The sequence below is a fragment of the Haliotis cracherodii genome, unplaced genomic scaffold (genome assembly GCF_022045235.1).
Source record: "Haliotis cracherodii isolate W230 unplaced genomic scaffold, xgHalCrac1.p SCAF_9, whole genome shotgun sequence".
In the NCBI taxonomy this organism is placed as follows: Eukaryota; Metazoa; Mollusca; class Gastropoda; order Lepetellida; family Haliotidae; genus Haliotis; species Haliotis cracherodii.
The window spans coordinates 802,278-826,332 of record NW_027266343.1 but is presented as its reverse complement, the minus strand read 5'-3'; the positions used below and the strand labels follow the sequence as shown (position 1 = coordinate 826,332).

The following is a 24,055-nucleotide window of genomic DNA, read 5'->3' as shown; positions in this document are numbered from 1 at the left end:
TTGAAGAAACCCGTGAATTTCCGGGGTAGAACAGGTCTTCAGGATAAAAGGCGACTAACAGGATCGGGTGATCAAGTACGCTGACATGGTTGATGCATGTCATCGTATCCCAGTTGCGTGGATCGATGCTCATGATGTCAATCACTGGATTGCCTCGTCCAGGCTTAATTATTTACAGACCGCCGTCAAAAAGCTGGAATATTGCTGAGTGCGGCGTTAAGCAGCAAACAAACAAAACACTCTGCAGACTTTTAACCATTTTAATCTGTATAAATAAAATATAAATATAGAAAGAGACACATAAATAATACATCACAATAAAATCTACAAGCGATGGCGTGTAGCTCCCCGCCATGACTGTGTCCTGCAACATGACGTCAGCGCTTAACAAATGAAATGCACGTGAAGGAGGCTGGTAAACACCTTCATCCTCCATCTATATGTTACAGGGACTATGTATGCTGGAATATTGCTAAAAAAGCACTGTAAGCCATACTCACCCACTCACTCAAAGGTTTTAAATCAAATTATAAAAAATAAATAAAACCATGTGGAAGTATTCTTTGAGTGCTGACTAAGTGCCAATAAAGTTTATATACTTTAACTTAAAATATTTTTTAAATTTATGTTTTGATATAATTGAAAATAAAATTTATGATAATATCAACTAGAGTTAAAGTTCCTTTGCTCCTCGGTTTATCATCGGAAGAAATAGGAAATACTACAGTGTGGCGGCGTACAGTCGCACCAACAAGAACAGGAGACCCTTGACGTCATCAAGAGAATGGATGTTGCTACTGGTCATGGTGGCAGAGACAAGATGGCCAAGGAACTCAGCAAACGTCACACAAGATTGTCTATCACTGTACAAGTCTTTCGAGTGCAAGCTACAACAAAGGGACTGAAGTTTTGTCACCAAGGTATTCAGTCCTTACTCGGGTCTGTGTACTGAGACAACGTACCTCAAACATATGTGGGAGATCGAATTCCAGATCCGAGTGCCTACTCCATGGTGATGACCTCAGGTCATATCATGAAGGACTACGTTCCTTTTTGTAATTCGTTGATACGATTCTCGTGCTTTAAACAATTCACCTACGTCTGTATCGAAACGTTATGGTTTTAGAGTGTTTGATAAACATTCTTTGATTTTTATCTAGTTAAATTATCATTATCGCCTTGATAATCCAGATAAGCTGAAAGGTATTTTGTGGAGGGTCACAACAGGTAGGAGTAGTGAGCAGTAAGCTGGATGACGTCACTTATGACCGTTGTGTTATGTATTCATGTGCCACTGCTCTCACAAGAATAGACAAAATATGCATCGATTTGATGCGATTTTAGGGTGTGTAAGAAACATTACTGCACTCGTCCCTGACATGTACCATTTATCTTATAAATCTGTGTTTCAGAACAGATCTAACTCGCTTTCTTTTGTTAGTTACGTTTAACAACAACTTGTAAGATCAGTGATATGTGCCAGACACTCGTGTGGTATAATCTCTGTACACACCCATCCGAGTTTGGTGTGATGCTAGAAGTTGAGGTAGCAACGAGTCCCAAGCAACGATGAGCATGCACACATTTTTTGTGTCCCAATGTTATTGGTAATCTGGCTAAATGAACTTCTGGCCCATCTTCTCAGGAAGTGTCCTCATATGTGCTTGGCGCAACCTCCAGCAGCAGCTGAAGATACATCTCTATCTTTTCTGTAAGCAGAAATGGGAGAGATTGAGGTGTGGGTGATAGAAAATGAGTCTCTTCATACATTGTATACTCTATGAAAAAACTTTGATAATAGGAACGCATTCTCATGACACCAATTGTGCCGCCCTTCTTGTTGATCTGTACGAGTTTAACTTGTGCTTCAGGTAAATCGATGATCTGATATCGTTCAATTATGGTCAAATAGCCAATTCCCTTCTACTTAATTACCCACCTGAACTAAAGAGACCCCATCTGAAGATGCATGCATAACGATTCATAGTGACAAAGAATTCTCCTCAAGACTGTGACAAGAAGAATGACAAAAACCTTTCCAGTAAACACCGTTCCGTTTATGTCGAGCAAAATTCCAGCCTTTGTTGTTTACATTTCACATTTGTTTAGGTATATCCGAGCATGCTCTTTCTAAGATTTCAAAGAGCGTCATACGACTTTAAATTAAATTAAATTTAAATTAAGTCTGCTGTTATTCCCGTTTTGGACTTGTACCATTTGTCACTTTTTAGTTTTCAGGTGAACAATTGCCTTGCCTTTGCATGTGTTTGTGACCGGTAGGATCGGATACGCTATCCTTTTAGCGAATACCTGGTATCATCACTATTTGATAAACACATTCTTATTATATAGTCGGAAGCGTATAATGACTCTGCGTTCAGTAGATATTTAGTAGTAGTAGCAGTAGTAGTAGTAGTAGTAGTAGTAGGGAAATGAGTGTTATCGTGTGTTTAACTGATACTTGGGAATGTTGATATGCCAAAGTGAGTAAAATGGATTATTATATGACCACCAATGAATTGTCGATGGAAGTAAATGCATGGTACTGATACACTGTATGGACCTCGCGTCATTTTAGGGATATACTATACATACCAAACCATTTTGGTTTTAAGTCGAAGTAGATGAGTGGGAAATAGATGACGAGGCCACCCACGACGAATATGGCTGCATACAGCAGCTCAATACGTGGATTCTCTACAATTGGGGCAACAACCAGGAACAGACACCACAGCATGAAGATGGTGGGGATGATGATAGGAACCTGAAAGGAGGAGTCAGGTAAAGTAACACATACATAGGCGTGTAGCAGGACATCGCCAGACGCCCACAGACAAAGGGCGCATTCCATTCGTGACCAACTCGTGTTATTCCGGGACAAGCCGAATAGCGACTCGTGCCCCTCTCCTGGCCAATTTTGCGACCGTGTTCCGTCTTAGCGCAGACGGGCATACCTAAAATAATTGTCAAGTCGTTGCGTAATGGTGCATATATAAATATCAGATGCAGTTCAAATTGAACACATTTAACTGTGTCTTGGTAATATTTTTAGATTCAAGACATATGTTAAATCCAAAATTATTTGTGAGGGATTTTTTGACGAAGAACTTGAAATCATGCGCGCATTCTGATTGGTTCGTCGTATTTTCGCACATAACATTCATCGATGGGGGGACGAGTCTTCTTGCAGGTTACGGAAAGGGGCGAGTGGTGACGAATGGGCGCAGAACTAGAATATTATTTGATTTTACACATGTCTTGCATCTAAATATATACCCAAGACACAGTTAAATGTGTTCAATCATACTGTATAATTCCGCATGTCCAGATATGCTTTAAATTGCATCTGAAACATATATAATATTTGGGGAAATACATGTGAACCATTACGCAACGAGTTGACAATTGTTTTAGGTATGCCCGATTGCGCTAAGACGGATCCCGATTGCAAAAATGGCTATGAGAGAGGCACGAGTCGCTATTCGGCTTGTCCCGGAATAACACGAGTTGGTCACGAATGACAACAGGCGCTATGGTGTTCTTCAATGGCCAATATTTAATCCCAGATGGTATGAACGTAAAACTCACCCAGGTGTGTGGGTATGGGATGATATCACACCTGGGGACGCTGCCGCGCCAGGTGTCTACACAGTAGTGCAACACTCGTCTTGAAATTTGATACAAAGTTCCCCAAAGAGATCATTGCAAATAACGAGTGAGAATATACATATGTTTATCCTTTGAAAGGTATATGAGAAGTGACCTCAATCCTTCTTAGGTGTCCAGCATACAGCATGGCTGAGTACCCAAACTGGCCATATAGACAAAAGGGCTTGAGAAGGGAACGCGCTGAAGCTATTGTCTAAGTGTACAGGGTGTGAGAATCACAAACTAACCATGCAGTAAGCATGCTTAAATTTTTGGTTGGTTTGTTGTTTAACGCCGCACTCAGCAATGTTACAGCTATATGACGGCGGTCTGTAAATAATCGAGTCTGGACCAGACAATCCAGTGATTAATATCATGAGCATGGATCCACGCAATTGGGATCGATGACATGCATCAACAAAATCAGCAAGCCTGACCACCCGATCCCTTTAGGCGCCTTTTACGACAAGCATAGTCACCTTTTACGGCAAGCATGGGTTGCTGAAGACCTATTCTACCCCGGAATCTTCACGGGTCAAGCATGCTTAGAAAAAGGGCTGTGACTGATAGTGTAGTGTTTAAGGTAGGCTGAGAAATACAATAAGGTGACTAAAACTGCATTTAATTATGTACATGAATTATACTTAAAGGGTAAAATAAAAGAAATATTCAAAATCTGTAACTGCCAAAGTCGAGTTGGTAATTTTTTAATGTGAGAGTGTCGGGCGTTGCCGGTAGGGCAGGGCATGCTAACCTTTGTCAGGGTAACCTGGCGTCATCACTGATTGCCAGTGATCCACGCCAATACTTTTCACCGCTATTTTTCCTTTTGTGCCCAATAGAATCTGGTTATATCTGGCATTGACATTTTATATGTTTAAGGTGTGTCGAGATAGGACAATGAACAGTGAGAGGGTTGTGTTTAACGTCATGATGAACAGTATTTATGTTATACCGCAGCATGTCAGCCTTATATTGGAGGTTGGCGGCGATGCAGATGACCTACGGGTAGGTGCTGACAAACCTAACATATAATCAGGCCGTACCGGGATTCGAACCCACCATCAGTGGTAAAACATAATACCTTTACTCGTTTCGGGTCGTCCTTCACTTTAAACCTCAGTACAATACAGCAGAGACCGCAAACACAGTAGAAGACCCAGCTGGTGAAACTGAGGAAGGTGATGAGGCTGGTGATGGAGCCTTGCAGTACCATGAAGGCAGCGATCAGCACCTGCAGCCAAACATCAACACAGGGGACATCAGCTGAGATTAGACAATACAGAGGTGATGAGGCTGGTGATGGAGCCCTGCAGAACCATGAAGGCAGCGATCAGCACCTGCAGCCAAACATCGACACATGGGACATCAGCTGAGATCAGACAATACAGAGGTGATGAGGCTGGTGATGGAGCCCTGCAGAACCATGAAGGCAGCGATCAGCACCTGCAGCCCAACATCAACACATGTGACATCAGCTGAGATTAGACAATACAGAGGTGATGAGGCTGGTGATGGAGCCCTGCAATACCATGAAGGCAGCGATCAGCACCTGCAGCCAAACATCGACACATGGGACATCAGCTGAGATCAGACAATACAGAGGTGATGAGGCTGGTGATGGAGCCCTGCAAAACCATGAAGGCAGCGATCAGCACCTGCAGCCCAACATCAACACATGTGACATCAGCTGAGATTAGACAATACAGAGGTGATGAGGCTGGTGATGGAGCCCTGCAGAACCATGAAGGCAGCGATCAGCACCTGCAGCCAAAAATCAACACATGCGACATCAGCTGAGATTAGACAATACAGAGGTGATGAGGCTGGTGATGGAGCCCTGCAGAACCATGAAGGCAGCGATCAGCACCTGCAGCCAAAAATCAACACATGCGACATCAGCTGAGATTAGACAATACAGAGGTGATGAGGCTGGTGATGGAGCCCTGCAGAACCATGAAGGCAGCGATCAGCACCTGCAGCCAAAAATCAACACATGCGACATCAGCTGAGATTAGACAATACAGAGGTGATGAGGCTGGTGATGGAGCCCTGCAGAACCATGAAGGCAGCGATCAGCACCTGCAGCCAAACATCAACACATGTGACATCAGCTGAGATTAGACAATACAGAGGTGATGAGGCTGGTGATGGAGCCCTGCAGTACCATGAAGGCAGTGATCAGCACCTGCAGCCAAACATCAACACATGCGACATCAGCTGAGATTAGACAATACTGAGGTGATGAGGCTGGTGATGAAGCCCTGCAGTACCATGAAGACAGCGATCAGCACCTGCAGCCCAACATCAACACAGGAGAATAGAGTGTGTGAGTGTGTGACGAACACCTGGTGTCATCACTATTTGATAGTGATCCATAAACACATGCTCACGATATTGTCGAAATAGTACAATCGACTCTGCTTTTGGCAGAGATTTTTATATATATATATAAAGGTTTTTGTAGCTTCTATTATAAATTTAACATAGCATCAGTAATATCTCAGCCATATAGAGAACGAGTGAGTATGGTTTTACGCCGCTTTTAGCTGTGTTCCAGCAATATCACGGCGGGAACACCAGAAATCGGCTTCTGTGCCCATGTCGGGAATCGAACCTGGGTCCTCGGCGTGACGAGCGAACGCTGTAACCACTAGGCTAGCCGACCGCCCCTCAGCCATGTAGAGATGAGAGCAAATTATAACTTGATTAAAACGATGTACGGTAAAATAGTTAGGTAAATATTACAGAAACAATGAAAGGTACCCGGTGCGGTTAAAAGTAATACAATATAGACAAATTCTTGAACTACAAGGTACTTTTTACAATTACTTTACAGACCACTCGCTGCCTTGTAATACGAATCCCTTGTGATTGCTACGTCCGCTCAATCAAGACGAATGTGGTTGGCAGTTAAACTTTCATCACAAGGGATACGTACAGAGGGTTTTCGTCCTCTTCAGAATTCAGCAGATGGTCAAGGTAAAACGATTGTTGTCATACGAGATCGCCGCAACATGGCCTCAACATGGCCGCAACATAGCCGCAACATGGTCTCAACATGGTCTCAACATGGCCGCAACATGGTCTCAACATGGCCGCAACATGGTCTCAACATGGCCTCAACATGGCCGCAACATGGTCTCAACATGGTCTCAACATGGTCTCAACATGGCCGCAACATGGTCTCAACATGGTCTCAGCATGGTCTCAACATGGCCTCAACATGGCTGCAACATGGTCTCAACATGGTCTCAACATGGCCTCAACATGGCCGCAACAAGGTCTCAACATGGTCTCAACATGGCCGCAACATGGCCGCAACATGGCCTCAACATGGTCTCAACATGGCCGCAACATGGTCTCAACATGGTCTCAACATGGCCGCAACATGGTCTCAACATGGTCTCAACATGGCCGCAACATGGTCTCAACATGGTCTCAACATGGCCTCAACATGGCCGCAACATGGTCTCAACATGGTCTCAACATGGCCGCAACATGGTCTCAACATGGCCTCAACATGGTCTCAACATGGCCGCAACATGGTCTCAACATGGTCTCAACATGGCCTCAACATGGTCTCAACATGGCCGCAACATGGTCTCAACATGGCCGCAACATGGCCTCAACATGGTCTCAACGTGGCCGCAACATGGTCTCAACATGGCCGCAACATGGTCTCAACATGGCCTCAACATGGTCTCAACATGGCCGCAACATGGTCTCAACATGGTCTCAACATGGCCGCAACATGGTCTCAACATGGTCTCAACATGGCCGCAACATGGTCTCAACATGGTTTCAACATGGCCTCAACATGGCCGCAACATGGTCTCAACATGGTCTCAACATGGCCGCAACATGGTCTCAACATGGTCTCAACATGGTCTCAACATGGCCGCAACATGGTCTCAACATGGCCGCAACATGGTCTCAACATGGCCGCAACATGGTCTCAACATGGTCTCAACATGGCCTCAACATGGTCTCAACATGGCCGCAACATGGTCTCAACATGGCCGCAACATGGCCTCAACATGGTCTCAACGTGGCCGCAACATGGTCTCAACGTGGCCTCAACATGGCCGCAACATGGTCTCAACATGGCCTCAACATGGCCTCAACATGGCCTCAACATGGTCTCAACATGGCCGCAACATGGTCTCAACATGGCCGCAACATGGCCGCAACATGGTCTCAACATGGCCGCAACATGGTCTCAACATGGTCTCAACATGGCCTCAACATGGTCTCAACATGGCCGCAACATGGTCTCAACATGGCCTCAACATGGTCTCAACATGGCCGCAACATGGTCTCAACATATTTTGACTGATCACCTAAATCTATACTTTCAGATTAGATGTCCAAGTTGTTTCAAAGCACAAGTAAACAGACATGCATCTATGACAGCGCCCCTAAACACATGCAGATATGAATAAACTGTTCCTTTACATATACAAAAACATGCATTGTTCATATTTTCTGACAGAGTTTTCTGGCGTAAAACAACATCTACTCGTACTCACGTGACAAATGATTGCTGGCATGGGTGTTAACCTCTTCACGTTGATGAAAGACAGAAACTCCCACCAGTTCCCATCCCGGGCTGCTGCGAACTGTATTCTAAGATAAAGGAAGAGCAAAGATAGGGGCTTGATTCTTTTCAAACATGTGCTTTCATGAGGTGTTGGGCGGTGGGATAGCCTTGTGGTTAAAGCGTTCGCTCGTTTCGCCGAAGACCTGGGTTCGATTCCCCACATGGGTACAATGTGTGAAGCCCATTTCTGGTGACATGATATTGCTGAAATAATCTAAAGGCGGCGTAAAACCATACTCGCTCACTCACTCACTCACTTGCTCACTCACTCACGAAGTGTTATTGGGTAGGTCTACCTCCTGTACTGACAAACTCGACGATGTAGTAAAACTGTTAAAAATGTAAACATCTCCGTTTAGTAGCGACAAATTCATTTAGGAGGAATGTTATGTTGAGAAATGACACAAAAAAAACCTTGGCAAAATATCATGACCTTCTACTAGAGTACCGAAAACATATTGCATGTACAGAATGTCAAACAAAGAGAGTACTCTTGATTCAAGTCACCAATGTCAATTGTTCTCTATAAGGTGAGATAAAATGGGGTTTAACGTCGCGTCCAAGATTATTGCACTTATATAGCGACGTGCTTGCACGTGTGTGTGGCTGCTTGTACTAGTCCGGGCTGATGCCGATTTATAGTGCTAGCCCACTGAGATACCATGCCGCAGTTTAACATGAATAACCCACTCCGAGCCCCTTAATGCCGAGTGCCAGACAGGGTAACAACAAGTACCATCTTAAACGTTTGGTATGACGTTTGGGATCGTACCCCGGACCTTCCGCTCTCCGGGCGGACGCTCTACCACTAGACCACGGAGGCGGTCTGTCTCTATAAACATACCTCAGCACGTTGAAACCGATATAAACAAGCCTGTATATACTGCCAACGCTCTTAACCAGCCTTCGTTGTTACCGCTATAGACAGGTCTTAGTGAGTTATTATGACTATAAACAGGAGGTGTAAGTTGTTACAGTAATAAACACACATTTGCAGCTTGACATGTGTCACTGACAAATCACTTGGGCCAAAGGGGTCGTTATCATACTTTACAATTCATTTTATACAACACGACCCTCTCATATCCATTTTTTGCTATATTATACAATCTCACGAAAGGATATTCGTATCTCGACACGAAGTATTGCGAGTATGTGACTCGTTTTAGCCGTACACAATAATGTTACGATACACACTCCCTCAAAGTACCGCTCACCTGGAAGCTGTGCCTATTCCACCATTGGAGCTGCCGTACACTGACATCATGACGGCGATTGGGATAATCCACGAGTAGGAACCAAGGACCCTGTCTCCCCATGTCTGGTTGGAAACAGTGAGTAAGTGAGTGAAGTGGGTTTCAATATATCACGGTTTGTCAGCTTGATGTGTGACGGAAACCCGAAGCGGTGTAGGTCGTTGACCTTTACTACTACCATGGATATGGTGGTGACTAACTTGAAGTGTGTGAGTGGACTTTTACGCCGCTGGAACAGTGTTCCAGTTATATCACAGCGTCTCAGGTTGGTGTGGGAGGAAAGCCGGAAGCTGCAGGTTTTCGAAAGCCACCAGTACCGGTTTGGTGCTGACAAACTTATTAACATAATCAAGGTGAACCGGGCTTCGAACCCGCGATCTGAAGTTCCTGGTACACAAGGGACACAACTCGTAACGCATTTGACGACTGAGCCACCCGTGTACACAGTGTGTATACAAACACAACACACGGACATACAGTCCTTTGTATAGTCCAACATCCTGATCTGTCAGACAATCAATACCAGAGTATGATCAATACCAGTATTGATGGGCCCGTGAAGATGTTGGGTAGAATAGGTCTTCGCAACCCATTCTTGCTATAAAAGGCGGCCATGCTTGTCGTAAGAGGCGACTAACGGGATCGGGGGTCAGGCTCGCTGACGTGGTTGATGCATGTCATCGTATCCCAATTACGTGGATCGATGATCATGATGTTAATGACTGGATTGTCTGGTCCAGACTCGATTATTTACAGACCGCTGTCAGTTAGCTGGAATATTGCTGAGTGTGGCAGCACAACCAAACGAGTATTGATGGAGCCCATGTTTCATTAGATGTACCTGTGCGACAGCCGATGATTGATACAGCTCCTCACGGGTCATGACAGCAAGGTAGGAGATGTTGGTGAGGATGTAGACAACGCCGACTACCGCCACACCGATTATACTCGACAGAGGTCCGTTTCTGGAAGTTAAGAACACCGATTGTTCATAGACATCTACGTGAACATTAGATCCAGTCCACTGTTGCTCAACAGATTAAATACATTCTGTACTTGGTTATAGGGTTTCTCTTACAGAATTACTACAGATCCCGTTAGTCGCCTCTTACGGCATGCAAGGGTTGCTGAAAACCTATTCCCTACTCGTATCTTCACGGGTCTGTATGCTATGGTCGAAATTAAGCCCGAAACGACAGGTCGATATCTAACTTAAAGGATAATGTGTTTTATGTAGAACTTAAAATGTAATGTAATATATATTTAGAATGAAACGTGTATGCGAGCCTTTGATGTGCCTAATAAATATTTTTTGACTCCTAAAATATATTTACAAAATGGCAACACAAGAGGGTAATATTGCCTTCATCACATCTTAACATAATCGAAGTTTTCGTCATATTTTCAATCAGTAAAGTAACATTATATATCGCATGGGATTACAAAGAACCGCCCCAATCTTAATAAAGTGCAAACGAGTCGCAGTCATATTTGGTTACATTGGCACTCGCCGGTCGGGAAACGTCCATCTGAATTCCTTTTGGACTGATGGCCAAAAGGCTTTTTTCGAGCAAGGAGGCATCGCGTCGATAAGGAGCTTATCAAAAGTATTTCTGCTTGAAGTCCTCATTTGCATATTTATTGTGTTGTGATACTTCGTTTGTTGGATTGCTTTAACACCATCCATTATATATATGATGCACTATGACTCAGTACCTCTGTGGGTTCTTCACCTCCTCTATCAAGAAGTTGACATTGTTCCTTGAAAGACAAAAAGTACATATGATTTCTCCAAATCAAATGTGTGCATGTACTGAACAAATATACATGGTTATATGATAATTGTAGAAACAGTATCACGGCTCCTGTCCGAACATAACTCATAAACCGTCCAGCATATCTTCGAAAACCTCCGTGCACACATCAGACAAATGCTGAACTGGTGACTTGTTGTTCTCAGAACGTGTTGGCGTTTTGAAGGCCGATTCACCAGGTATTATTATATCAAAGGATTTGTTATCCATAAAATGTGTGTTTGTTAATCATAGGCAATTTAATATTTTCCATGGAAACTTAAACTTTGTCTGTTCGGTGTCTATACAGCATGCAAGTGATGAGCTTGCCCCTTGTTCTATCCAGAAGTTTTCTATAATGGTGTTTTCATTGGCAACAAGCTCAAACGAATCGGGTTTGTTTCCGGATTAAGTGATTCAATATTTGTCAAGGAACTTTGCCTCCCACACATCATACATCTCCCATCAATACAGGGATGGTTTAAACTATAAATGTTACCATTCGTCATAATTCCGAGCTTTGAAAATGTATGCTTTGTATATGTCGTATATATGTAGCTTTACGATGAACGTCTTCTAAATGAAACGTTCTGTTTATTGAAAAGAACCATTTGTAATTCGCTTACATTGCATTTCTTGATATTTTTAAGATACAAAAGGAGATCATATGGTGGAGAATCACTGACAGATGCAGCTGGTTGGGTCAGTCATAACTAGTACATGAACTTCAGGACTGACCACAGGTGCGTCTGTCATTGTCAAATATGACCTGCACACCCATACACTGATTTTATGACAATAATCTAAAGGGAGGAGTGGTATGACTTGGTCTTGGTTTTTCTACCCACATCAGTTTTAGGTAAGTGACCGACCGACACCCCACCTCACAATACCCACCCCAAAACACACCACAACCACACACATATCCACCCCACACCCCACAAATTCTCACACCACACCACACCAAACACATACCCACGCATAAAACCCCACCCCACACATACCCACACCCGACGCACACATACCTACATCCCACCCCACACAATACCCCTTACGCCACACATACCTTCACCACACCCCAACCCACACTTACCCACAACCCCACCCAACACATACCCACACCTCACCAAACTCCACCCCCACACCCCACCACACCCCACACCCACACTTACCCAAAACCCCACCGAAAACATACCCACACCCCACCACACCTCACACCCACACTTATCCAAAACCCCACCGAAAACATACCCACACCCCACCACACCCCACACCCACAATTACCCAAAACCCCACCGAAAACATACCCACACCCCACCACCCCCACGCCAACACTTACCCAAAACCCCACCGAAAACATACCCAAACCCCACAGCACCCACCCACAACCCCAACCTACAAAAACCCACACCCCACCACACCCCACCACACCCCACAACCCCAACCTACACATACCCAAACCCGAATGTGAAATGGTCGGCTGTAGCTTACCATCCTCCATATGCAAACATCACCGAGTAGTACGCCAGAGCGATGTTTGAAACCAAGGTCACAGAACCGTCAAACCCTGTTGGTAGATCAGACAACGTCCCTGCAAGAGGAGGCATGGCTTACTTGCTTGACTTAATGGACACGCGTCCCTACTACACGCCCAGGCATGTATTGACGGGTGATGGAAGAACGTGGTGTGTACACATCCATGTACTTACGATGTCATTTACTTTATTCAGTGTAACTCCTTAACGCACTCAAGTGGCTACTTAAATCGCATTACATGCCGAGAACAGTCTCAGCACTGTTCACCTGATTTCTTTCATGGACTTGTTACCATCAATGGTGCACAGTCAATACTTCAACCACACAGCCACGAGAACATTAATCATTTGATATAAAAAAACATGTTCTAGGAATCATCATAGGAAAACACCACAGATTCAATTGTAAACAAACCTAATACACAAAAGTAAAACATTTGTAGATAACTATACGAACTGCAGTACAGACATATATTTGATGTACATATTCGCAATTTCTTGGGATACATGTACTATCAAAAGATATCTTTAGGCTACATCTTTCCCTTGTTGGCGCAGATTAGGCTTGGTAGAGTCGCGAGGAGAAGGATCTGTACGTATTAAGTGTTTGAAAGACGTTTCGAAGCGATACACATAAGGAAGATAATTCATGGATGTCAGCTTCTTTGTTATGAGGAACACAACGTTGTATACTTACTCCTTCATCACGTGAATACATGCTGTGAGAGTATGTTCTCTGCCTCATAGCATTTATTCACCTAGGTTAGAATAACCTCCGAAACGTTGTGTTCCTCATAATGTTCTCTGCCTTATGGCATTTATTCCCCTAGGTTAGAATAACCTCCGAAACGTTGTGTTCCTCATAATGTTCTCTGCCTTACATCATGTATTCACCTAGGTTAGAATAACCTCCGAATCGTTGTGTTCCTCATAATGTTCTCTGCCTTACAGCATGTATTCCCCTAGGTTAGAATAACCTCCGAAACGTTGTGTTCCTCATAATGTTCTCTGCCTTACAGCATGTATTCACCTAGGTTAGAATAACCTCCGAATCGTTGTGTTCCTCATAATGTTCTCTGCCTTACAGCATGTATTCACCTAGGTTAGTATAACCTCCGAATCGTTGTGTTCCTAAGAGTTTTATCAAGTCATAAATGTATACTCAGATCTCCGGCTCCGCCACACAATGAGACGTTAAAAGACGTTACTTGCCGTTATCATGTCTGCATTAAGGGGATAACACAAGGACCAGTCGGCTCGGAGTCAGTGTATTGTGTCTGAGTAGGGTATCTATGTTAAACTGCGGCATGGTATCTCAATGGAATTGTACAAGCAGCCACACACACACACACACACACACACACGCACACGCACACGCACACACATACGCACACACACAGAGGGAAGCACGAAAGCACACAAGCGCCCTATTTATCCACTGCTCACTTCGCTCCCCGTCTTTAGGACGATAGAGTTGCATCCCTTCGTAACGCCAGTATCGGAAGTCCAAATCCCAAATCGACCTGACGATATTGATTAGTTTTCTCAGCTCCCAAAATGTAAACATCCGAGTTTTTCATTCCCCTCATAAAGTTAAAAACCCTTGATCTAACCAAAATACTGAAAGCGCCATTAAAACCAAACTTGCTCACACAACCACCGGGACACTATTCACACAGGAAGGTTCAAATATTTGGCAGCTTTATTTGCTTCGAGGACCTTCCAGAAAAGAGCAGTACATTCAGTGCATACACACTTCGGCCAATGCATCCTGGCTTCTGCGTCTCTACCTGAATCCACTGACACTATCTGCCCACGTCCCTACCTTGTCCAATGGAGACCAGACCTCCGATGATGATCACAACAAGAGCTCCCAGCTTGGCTATAGTAAAGAACACCTGGATCCTGGCCGACAGCTTCACGCTGTAGGAAGTGGTGAATGAAAGGACAACTGGACAACAGATGCAAGGTCATGTACTGGGACATTGTCATGTTTGGCTCAGGATTATACAGTCTGATCGTACAGGCATTAAGATCATAACACAACTTTTAACCTTTTATTACTGTAATGGGTAGTTTGTTCTTCAGTTTCCTTCTTGCACTTCACTAGTCAGATTCTAGTCACATCAGGCAACTCATTTGACACTTAGTTTAAAATGAAATCTATGGTCACGAGAAATATCACTATCTAGTCTGTCTCGTTTCATAAAACATTCATGTCCCAATTTTGGCATATATGTATAATATGCACTTTAGAAGCAAAACGAGAGGAATACCTTTGAGAAGACAAGTAATTTCTAAAAAAGGCATCTGGAAAACTCAGCCTTTCAAGAAAGCAAAATAGTTCTGGTCTCTTGGGACGTTAAGTGGATCAATACAGATGAAAAGTCAGATTTAACTACCTGTGTGTTTCTCGGGTATTTGGCCAACACAATCAGGAACCACTTACTAAGCTAAGCTTTCTACGGTATTTTAGCGATCTTTGTAGATGAAGAATCAGATTTACTGCCTACGTAGACAAACTAGCTATATACTTCTCGGGAAGTGGTCGAACACAATTAAACCTGCACTTACAAAGTACACAGATCGCTACGAGCCTCTTGGGAAGTACAGGGGACCCACACAGCTCCAGGAAGGAGGACAGATACTCGGCAAATGTCAGAGTCTGCACAGCTCGGGAGGCTGGGTTCCTCGCGATTTCGATTGACCACACGAACATGAAGGCAGGGATAGGGCCGAATGTTTTCAGCAGTACGGCGTACTCCCCGCCGGACGTCCGTGTGACAGATGTCAACTCCGTAAAGGTCAGTGAACCTGGAAACTCAGAAGAAGGGACAGGATAACATATTTTCAGTTTAGGCACATTAGGTTCTCTATGGTTTAAGAACTTAAAGGATGCCTACGTGGTGTAGTGGATAGGGCGTCTGCCCGAAGAGCGATGAACCGATTGTAAGGCCACAGTGGAATTCTGTATATTGTACATTGGTAGCGTTGGGTACAATTTGTAATTATTGCCTTAAAGTGCACGAATTTTAAACAGGTGCTCATTGAAAAAAAAGTCTTCAAGTGACCGTCTCCGTGGTCTTGTGGTAGAGCGTCCGCCCGGAGAGCAGAAGGTCTGGGGTTCGATCCCCGGCCACGTCATTCGAAAAGACGGTAAGATATGGTACTTGTTGTTACCCTGTCTGGTGCTCGGCATTAAGGCGCTAAACCAGGACTGGTCGGCGTGTATGCACGCCGACTTATCAATGAAATGACCTAGAAAGCGCGACATGGATTTAGTTTGGTTATGGGATTCCGTCGTCCCAGAGTGAGTGAGTGAGTAAGATGGTTTTACGCCGCTTTTAGCAATATTCCAGCAATAGCACGGCCAGTATTGGGCATCACACATTGTACCCATGCCGGAAATCGAGCCCCGGTCTGAGGCGTGACGAGCGAACGCTTTAGCCACTTGGCTACCCCACCACCCCCATCGTCACAGATACTGATACATACATAATGCTTCTATCCACGTCCATCTGTGTGACACTGTTTTGCTTTCCAAATGTACTTACCGAGGAGAGAGAGGAGAGCTCCGCTAGACCACACCACCATGCACAGACCCACCGACCCCGTGTTCCTCAAGACTCCTTGGGGGGTGATGAAGATACCAGAACCTACGAAACAACTTTATACTTTTACATGGGTCACATATTTAATGATGGGTAGTTTCCTATCACAAGCCACCTTTTGCTGACCACCCCGACCCCGATAATAGAGTGAGTGAGTGAGTATGGTTTTACGCCACTTTTAGCAATATTCCACCATAAATGGGCTTCACACAATGTACCCATGTCAGGAATCGAACCCGGGTCTTCGGCGTGACAAGTGAACGCTTGAACCACTAGGCTACCCTGATAATAGAAACTCATCTTATTCTTTTCCCTCCTATAGTAATGTTAACCCCATGCCCGATAATAGAAACTCATCTTATTCCCTTTCCTCCTATAGTAATGTCAACCCCTCCCCAATAATAAAAACTCATCTTATTCCCTTCCCTCCGATAGTAATGTCAACCCCATCCCGATAATAGAAACTCATCTTATTCCCTTTCCTCCTATAGTAGTGTCAACCCCACCCCGATAATAGAAACTCATCTTATTCCCTTCCCTCCTATAGTAATGTCAACCCGATCCCGATAATAGAAACTAGTTTTATTCCCTTTCCTCCTATAGTAATGTCAACTCCATCTCGATAATAGAAACTCATCTTATTCCCTTTCCTCTTATAGTAATGTCAACCCGATCCCGATAATAGAAACTAGTTTTATTCCCTTTCCTCTTATAGTAATGTCAACCCGATCACGATTATAGAAACTAGTTTTATTCCCTTTCCTCTTATAGTAATGTCAACCCCATCTCGATAATAGAAACTCATCTTATTCCCTTTCCTCCTATAGTAACGTCAACCCCATCCCCGATAATAGAAACTTATCGTATGCCCTTTCCTCCTACAGTAATGTCAACCCCATCCCCGATAATAGTAACCCATCTCATTTCCTTCCCTCTAACAGTTATTCCCTACTTAGGCCAACCCCAACCCCGATAATGGTAATCCCTCCTCTTTCCTTCCCTTCCTCTCACACCCCTTCCTTTCATTTTCCTCACTTCCTTCCTTTCCCTACTGATACCAACTCCAACCAGCAATAATGCTAATTCCCCCCCCCCCCCCCCCACCCCCACCCCCCTTCCTTTTATTTCCCTCCCTTTCCCTTCACATTTAATGACCATCACTCTAACAATGGTAATTCGTTCATTGAAAGCAGCTGAAACCTTACCATTAATGATACATGTGCAACCCAACTTACCAATGATTGATCCGACCACAAAGGCTATCCCACTGAACAGACCTATCTCCCTCTTCAAGGTCATCTTGGATGTGTCAATTTGGACCTTAGGTTCAGACGTCTCTGTGGAGTCAGCAGCTGCTCGTTGCCGCAGCTCCATGTCTGAGAGTGACACCTTGTCCGGGGTCGATGAATCTGTAAGCAGTGTTTTCCACTAATTGACATATTTTACTTTTACTTTAATGTGGATTCATATAGATTTACATTAACATAATCGAAATGGTTGAAGGCGTGGTGTTTTAAACTGCTTTGGCCAGTTTTCAGTTATCACATGTGTCAGTTTTATGTTGGAGGGTAAACCAATATGACAAGCTACAGTCCTCTAATCCTTTGTAGGAAGGCAGGAACGGACCCATAGTTCGGTCACGTATCAAAACATGTAATTCGAACTCCCGAACAGCGGATCCTTGCATTACTAAGGAACGCAACTCTGCACTGTTAATTGTGGAGACCAATTTTAGCTTTATTGCTTTCCTAAGCTTTAAGCCGCAAAACAACGCATGTTCTAATATCAACGAGGACCCAGCTGGCCGAATCAAACGAAATTGTTAATTTTTGAGAAGACGACTAACTTACCATTCATAACCCTGGGTCAGCTGGTGTGTACCCATACGTCGACGACTTATATTGGCATGGTACTATACTGTTAGGCTACGTCCTAATTTTGACCATGTAATCACAGTTATGACACTACCTTTTAAATTACGCTGCTATTTGGTCTGTTTCGACAGATAATCAGACTGATTATTCTCTGGTTCTGACATTTTAGATTACAAGTTTTGTCGAAATACGACATGTTTGTACATTGTTGTCGTGATCGAGAGAGAAAGGTCGTTTTTGAGAATATAAAACGTCAAATAACCAGTGTCGATTTCCCCACGAAACAGATCTCATTGAGCATAAAAAGCAATAACAGCGGTGAAAACTATATGAATGGATCTCTGAAAATCAGGCATAACACCAGGTGTTCTTGAGAAGGGTCATCATTTCCTGCCCTGCCTCTTGCACCCGCCACTCCCACTATTTGCATTAAAAAAAATCTTGTACATATTTGTTGTGATCGATAGCAACAGGTCGTAGTAAAGATGAACTGGCCTCTGGAAAACTTGCCTTTCTTAAAATATACACTTTAATCTCCAGGAAACATAAGTAAGACGATCGCGTTAAAGAGACGATACACATAACGTTGGACAAGCAATGCATTATTTCAAGATCTGTGGAGGTAAGGTGAATGGTATTATCAAGCATTATGTGAAAATAAAATGTCGTCTGTGAAGCTATCTGAAACGTGTTGTATGTTCATCTTTGATGAAGACACAAATGACTATGGACCAAAACATCAACCTAGCCCCATATTATACTAATATCATTGTTAATGTGAAATTTACACGCTATACGGTTATTTCATCGGACGATAGGCCGGTCACATGATTGCGAAACTGACGTTCATAAGTTAGTGTATGAACCACACGTTTTGACGTTCATGCGTTGTCCCATACGTTGATTCATTCTTGAAGTGACGTGAACACTGACGGACTACTTCCACAATCCCGGGGAAAACCCGGGCACATCCGTATTACGAATAAACACAGAAGCGTTATTTCTGATCATTTAGACCCTTGTATGCTTTATCATCCAATGTAACAAGTCCGAGTTTGACTGCTTGCCCGGGTACTGGTATCCGCTCTACGGCCCACCGAAGAAATTCACACCCACTTTATCGACTTGAGCAAGCTCCGACATTCATACCGTTGGTCCTCCATCTATGATGGTTCATACTCCAATGAGCTCACACAAAGTGAATGTCAGTTCTTAAACATTAGCTCCAAAACGGAGCCATTTTCTTGGTAAAAGTCCATATATAAAAGCGTCAGATTCCATCCTCCAATGGTTGCTCATTGCGCTACATGATACAGGAAAGATAAAGGAAAACCCAAGAAATATACATATATACAGTTTTGAGGTGTAACTGAAAGTTCACTGGTTGTAGAACATTTTGAAGAGATGGGTCTTTAGTCCAGATGTGAAAGCAAATAGAGAAGGTGATGTCTTCAGATCCAGCGGATGTTTGTTTCCAAAGTACCACTGCAGAGTAAGAAAATGATTTGTGTTCCTTTACTCTTGGTTCTGACAATTGTCAGTTAATGTTGCTCGTAACTGTGTTGCTGGTGCACAAGGTGTGATAAGATCGGTGAAACAGGATGGAGCCATGGTCTGTCTCACAGTCCCCCAACCATACGATTTTCCCTTCTATCCAGCGATTTCTGTAATGCAATCGCCCTAAGTGAAGCAAGTCTAGATTTTCCTCAGGTTCTGCTATCTCACCGGGGCTCCCTTTCAATTGTTTCTATATAAATTACATTTCTTCAGGGTCTAAGCGTTAGTCTACTGGAACCATTGCGAACGCATCTGTAGGTCAAGATTTTATAATGAATAATAACTCAAGAGTCGGAGAATATTCATATATTCAAAGCAAAGTTACTTTTTTCTAGTTTCTGAGATGACGGTTTATATAACTGCCTTCAGATATTAAAAAACAAAAGGAAAGTCTTCATTTCCAGTTTGAAACAAACATAGTGTCCCTAATGGTCAGCAAAACTAAAATGTATATTCCATTCAATTAATTCAACTTGCAACAATTAGTATTAATTTATTAATATGTCCACAGCGAGTGTGAGCCAGACAAACACGTGGTTGATTTATGACTCACGTCGTCAGGAAACGATGGCTCTCCATCAGACAGGTGGCCGAGTCCGACCACCCGATACATTAAGTCGGTGACAAACATGGGTGAATGGGGTCCTATTCTGACCTGGAATCCCTTCCACGTGACCTCATATGCCACTCATACCGATACACACTATAGTTGGTCAACAGTGACTCTTGAACGCGAAGGATAACCTCAACGTTAAAGCCCTTGAGTCAAGTCAGCTGGTTATACAGTAAGATGTGCGGCCTGTTGGGAGTGAAGTCTGACGGTATGGTCACAGAACTCCGGCAGGAAGCGACCATGTGCTATATCTGGATTATCTTGATCAAAATAATCTTTTCCCGAAAATGCGCGACAAAGTAATAAAACAGTTTCCCACCAAAAAACATACTTGAATAAAAGGTTAGTTATATTACTCGACACAATATATTTCCAAAGACAACGCTTTTAATGTTTAAAAAAGTCACAAAATGGAAAGATTTACTATCTGCCAATACAATTGTTTTTCGACCCGTGAAGATCCGGGGTAGAATAGTTCTTTAGCTATCCATACTTGTCGTAAGAGGCGACTAACGGGATCGTTGGTCAGGCTCGCTGATTTGGTTGATGCATGTCATCGTATCCCAATTGTGTGGATCGATGCTCACGATGTCAATCACTGGATTGTCTGGTCCAGACTCGATTGTTTACAAACCGCCGTCATATAGCTGGAATATTGCTGAGTGCGGCGATAAAAAAAACACATAAAAAAACATATGTTTTGCGAACTTCGACATGTGTATTTTCGTCATCATTCCAGACGATGAAATTGTTTGGTCACCATCCACAAATAAAGAAAGATATGTGGCCTAAGCCCACAAACATGTACTGTAAGCTGGGCGTGTTCTGCAAACTGCACGCAATATGTTTATGACTACATTGTGAATTTACGACAGCCGTATTGTCAAGTCACGTTGAACCTAACGTTGACCCTAACATTGACACTAACGTTGACCTTTGTTGAATTGCCAGGGTCAAGGTAAACATAAAGAAGAGAGACATCTGTCATCCGCCATCTTGCGGGCCAAACAAGACACCAACTTGACTGAACGGCGGTTTAAACCTGTACTTCATGCAAGTGTTCTTAAGATAATTATATGGATAAAACTGTTTTTTAACCCCAGGTTAAATATTTAGGTCATGACCCATGATGTTATAAATATTGAATTTGTCGGTGTAAAATACACAGCTGACGTTGTTCTCAAAAACACACTTTCTTTCTTTCTTTCCAGCACCCATTGTTAAACACACAACGTCAACGCCAGAGAATAACCAGTCTCGATTATCCGATATGGCAAAATGTCGGTGAAAATTATATGGAAACATTGTAATACAGTGATGACACTGATTTCGCGAAATTGTTGTGACTGTATATCAAATAGATAGTTGTTGGTCGGATGTTACCATCTTCAAGACGGCTAGAATCATTTGTAGAGGTGACATGTAGTGTTTTTTTCTATCTACGAAGATTTCAAAGAGCGTCATACGACTCTTATTCAAAAGTTCTTTTATCAGGACAACAACATATAACAATCAATGCCTCAGTGAATGGTTTTATTGTAGAAATGTGTGAGTCATCCTGACGTCTCAGTGAAAAACATTTGTTAGATGCCATTCTCTATTTTGACTACCATATGGTCTCGTGTTTTGGTTAGGAGAACAACTGACTTGCCTTTGCATGTGTTTGTGACTGGTGCCAACGGTGGGGCAGTAAACGCTCACCTTATCGTGATCACCTTGTATCATCCCTATTTGATACTGATATATAAACACAAGCTTATCATATAGTCGGAATCGTACACTGGAATCGCCTTTTAGTAGAAATGATTATGGAAATGTTTTTGTCGCTTTTATTTCATGACACCAGCATATCAAGTGAAGCACCAACACCCACTCACCCCTAACCTTCACCCAACTCAACCCCAACCTCAACCCCCCTGCATCCTATCCCATCCCAATGCCAACCCGGAATATCACATGGTTCGTTCCTTATAAGCATGGATTCTCTCGAGCGTTATGTTAGATCAGTAGCATATGGAAAAGCTGAAACTAGTGATCTCCCTCTTATGTCATCTTCCCGAGGCAAGGGAGTTAATTGACTGTAAAAGTCCAGATGCAAACATGTTATTTAAGTTATCCGTGTTATTTCGCCACATACTTCGTAATAGGGATAAGAACTCAATATAAATCTATTATGAAAGTCGTGTTTGTAAACCCGTTCTCCGTGTTCTGAAACTACAATGTCTAGGTTGCGCTGTAACTTGTACAATGATAGTGTATGCATGGTGTACTTTTGTTCTTTAGGCCATATACATGTAATCAAATAAACTGTCTGTCTGATTCCGAATCGTACAATGGAAATTTCTTATGATTATTGAAATGGCGTTGTGGCATATCCAGGGAAGCGCCAACACATAGACACAAAGCTTCAGGTGAAAGGGTACTGTCGGTAAGACATATTCGCTGTAGCAGGATCACTCGGGGTACATGGGGTTTTATGCGGCCCTCGTTTTCAAACCTGACGCAGGATGCGTGAAGGCCAATCAACCCTAGTGATCCTGCAACAAATTACATGTTATCACGTGACCATCAAGGGCAGGGATGACATGCGTGAAACTTGCACTGTTGATCTGCAACGGCATGGTGTTCAATAGTGTTCCGGTGTGACGATCTTTTAGTCGTGTAGAAGTTCATTGATGAATCTGTGTTTGAGCAAATCGCCAAGACATCATATGCATCATGACATACGTGTATGCGCAGATTATTGCACTGATATGGCGACATTCATGCACGTGTGTGAGTGTGTGTGCGTAAGTGCGTGAGTGCGTTTGTGTATGTGTCTGTGTGTGTGCGGCTGCTTGTACAAGTCCGGACCAATGCCGATTTAAAAGTGCAAGTCCATTGAGATACCATGCCGCAGTTTAACATGGATACCCTACTCAGACATAGGATACTGACTCCGAGCCGACTGGTCCTTGACTTATCCCCTTAATGCAGACAGATAACGGCAAGTAACGTCTTTTAACGTCTCTTTGTGTGGCGGAGCCGGAGATCTGTGTATACATTTATGACTTGATAAAACTCTGACTTTTAGACATAGTTTTGGGAAGACCATGGTAAATGTTTTAGTTATATAATCTGAAAAACATGTGCACATCTTGCCGTCAGTTGGCATTTATATCTATGTAATACCTACGTATAATAATCAACCTCCTGTCACATCGCAGTCATTAAAACGTCCTTGTGGTGCCCAGTAAACCTGTCCACTACAACGTGTTTCTACCTTCCACATTTGTCTAGCACAACGAATCTGCCCTTCGGCAATTGTCAACCTGTTGCTGCAACTGTCCCGAGGCTGACACACAAACGTCTACACACGTCAAACGATGTAAAACACAGAATACACGCGAGGATAGCATTAAAAATGTAAACATATGTCGTAATCTAATTACGATAAGAGTTTGTAATGTTATCGCAGATAATACATATTGGTATACCCATTTGGCATTTACTTACCCTTGTCCGTATCCATAGTTGTCGTTTGCAGCAGCTATACACACGTACGTATTCCTCGGTATAGCCTAGC

The 24,055-nt window shown here is 43.3% G+C and overlaps 1 protein-coding gene across 1 annotated transcript; it reads right to left on the bottom strand.

Annotated features, from left to right (window-relative positions):
* Positions 1-308: 308 nt before the first annotated feature.
* On the bottom strand, positions 309-24,055 carry LOC139453118 (b(0,+)-type amino acid transporter 1-like). The gene is made up of 13 exons (XM_071234745.1): positions 23,986-24,055; positions 17,682-17,855; positions 16,390-16,491; positions 15,410-15,649; positions 14,661-14,786; positions 12,792-12,891; positions 11,224-11,268; positions 10,349-10,472; positions 9,469-9,572; positions 8,181-8,277; positions 4,733-4,882; positions 2,596-2,764; positions 309-1,709 (listed from the first exon to the last, which is right to left on the bottom strand). Exons 1-13 carry the CDS (start codon positions 23,999-24,001, stop codon positions 1,642-1,644), a joined length of 1,515 nt encoding a protein of 504 aa, XP_071090846.1. The 5' UTR covers positions 24,002-24,055; the 3' UTR covers positions 309-1,641.

Bases quoted from the DNA above. Each gene is read 5' to 3' on its own strand.
- LOC139453118 (XM_071234745.1), bottom strand. The intron at 15,650-16,389 runs GTAAGTACATTT...CTGAGTTTCCAG, and splicing joins AGCTCTCCTCTCTCTCCTCG to GTTCACTGACCTTTACGGAG. The intron at 1,710-2,595 runs GTATGTATAGTA...TTCTGCTTACAG, and splicing joins CTTAAAACCAAAATGGTTTG to AAAAGATAGAGATGTATCTT.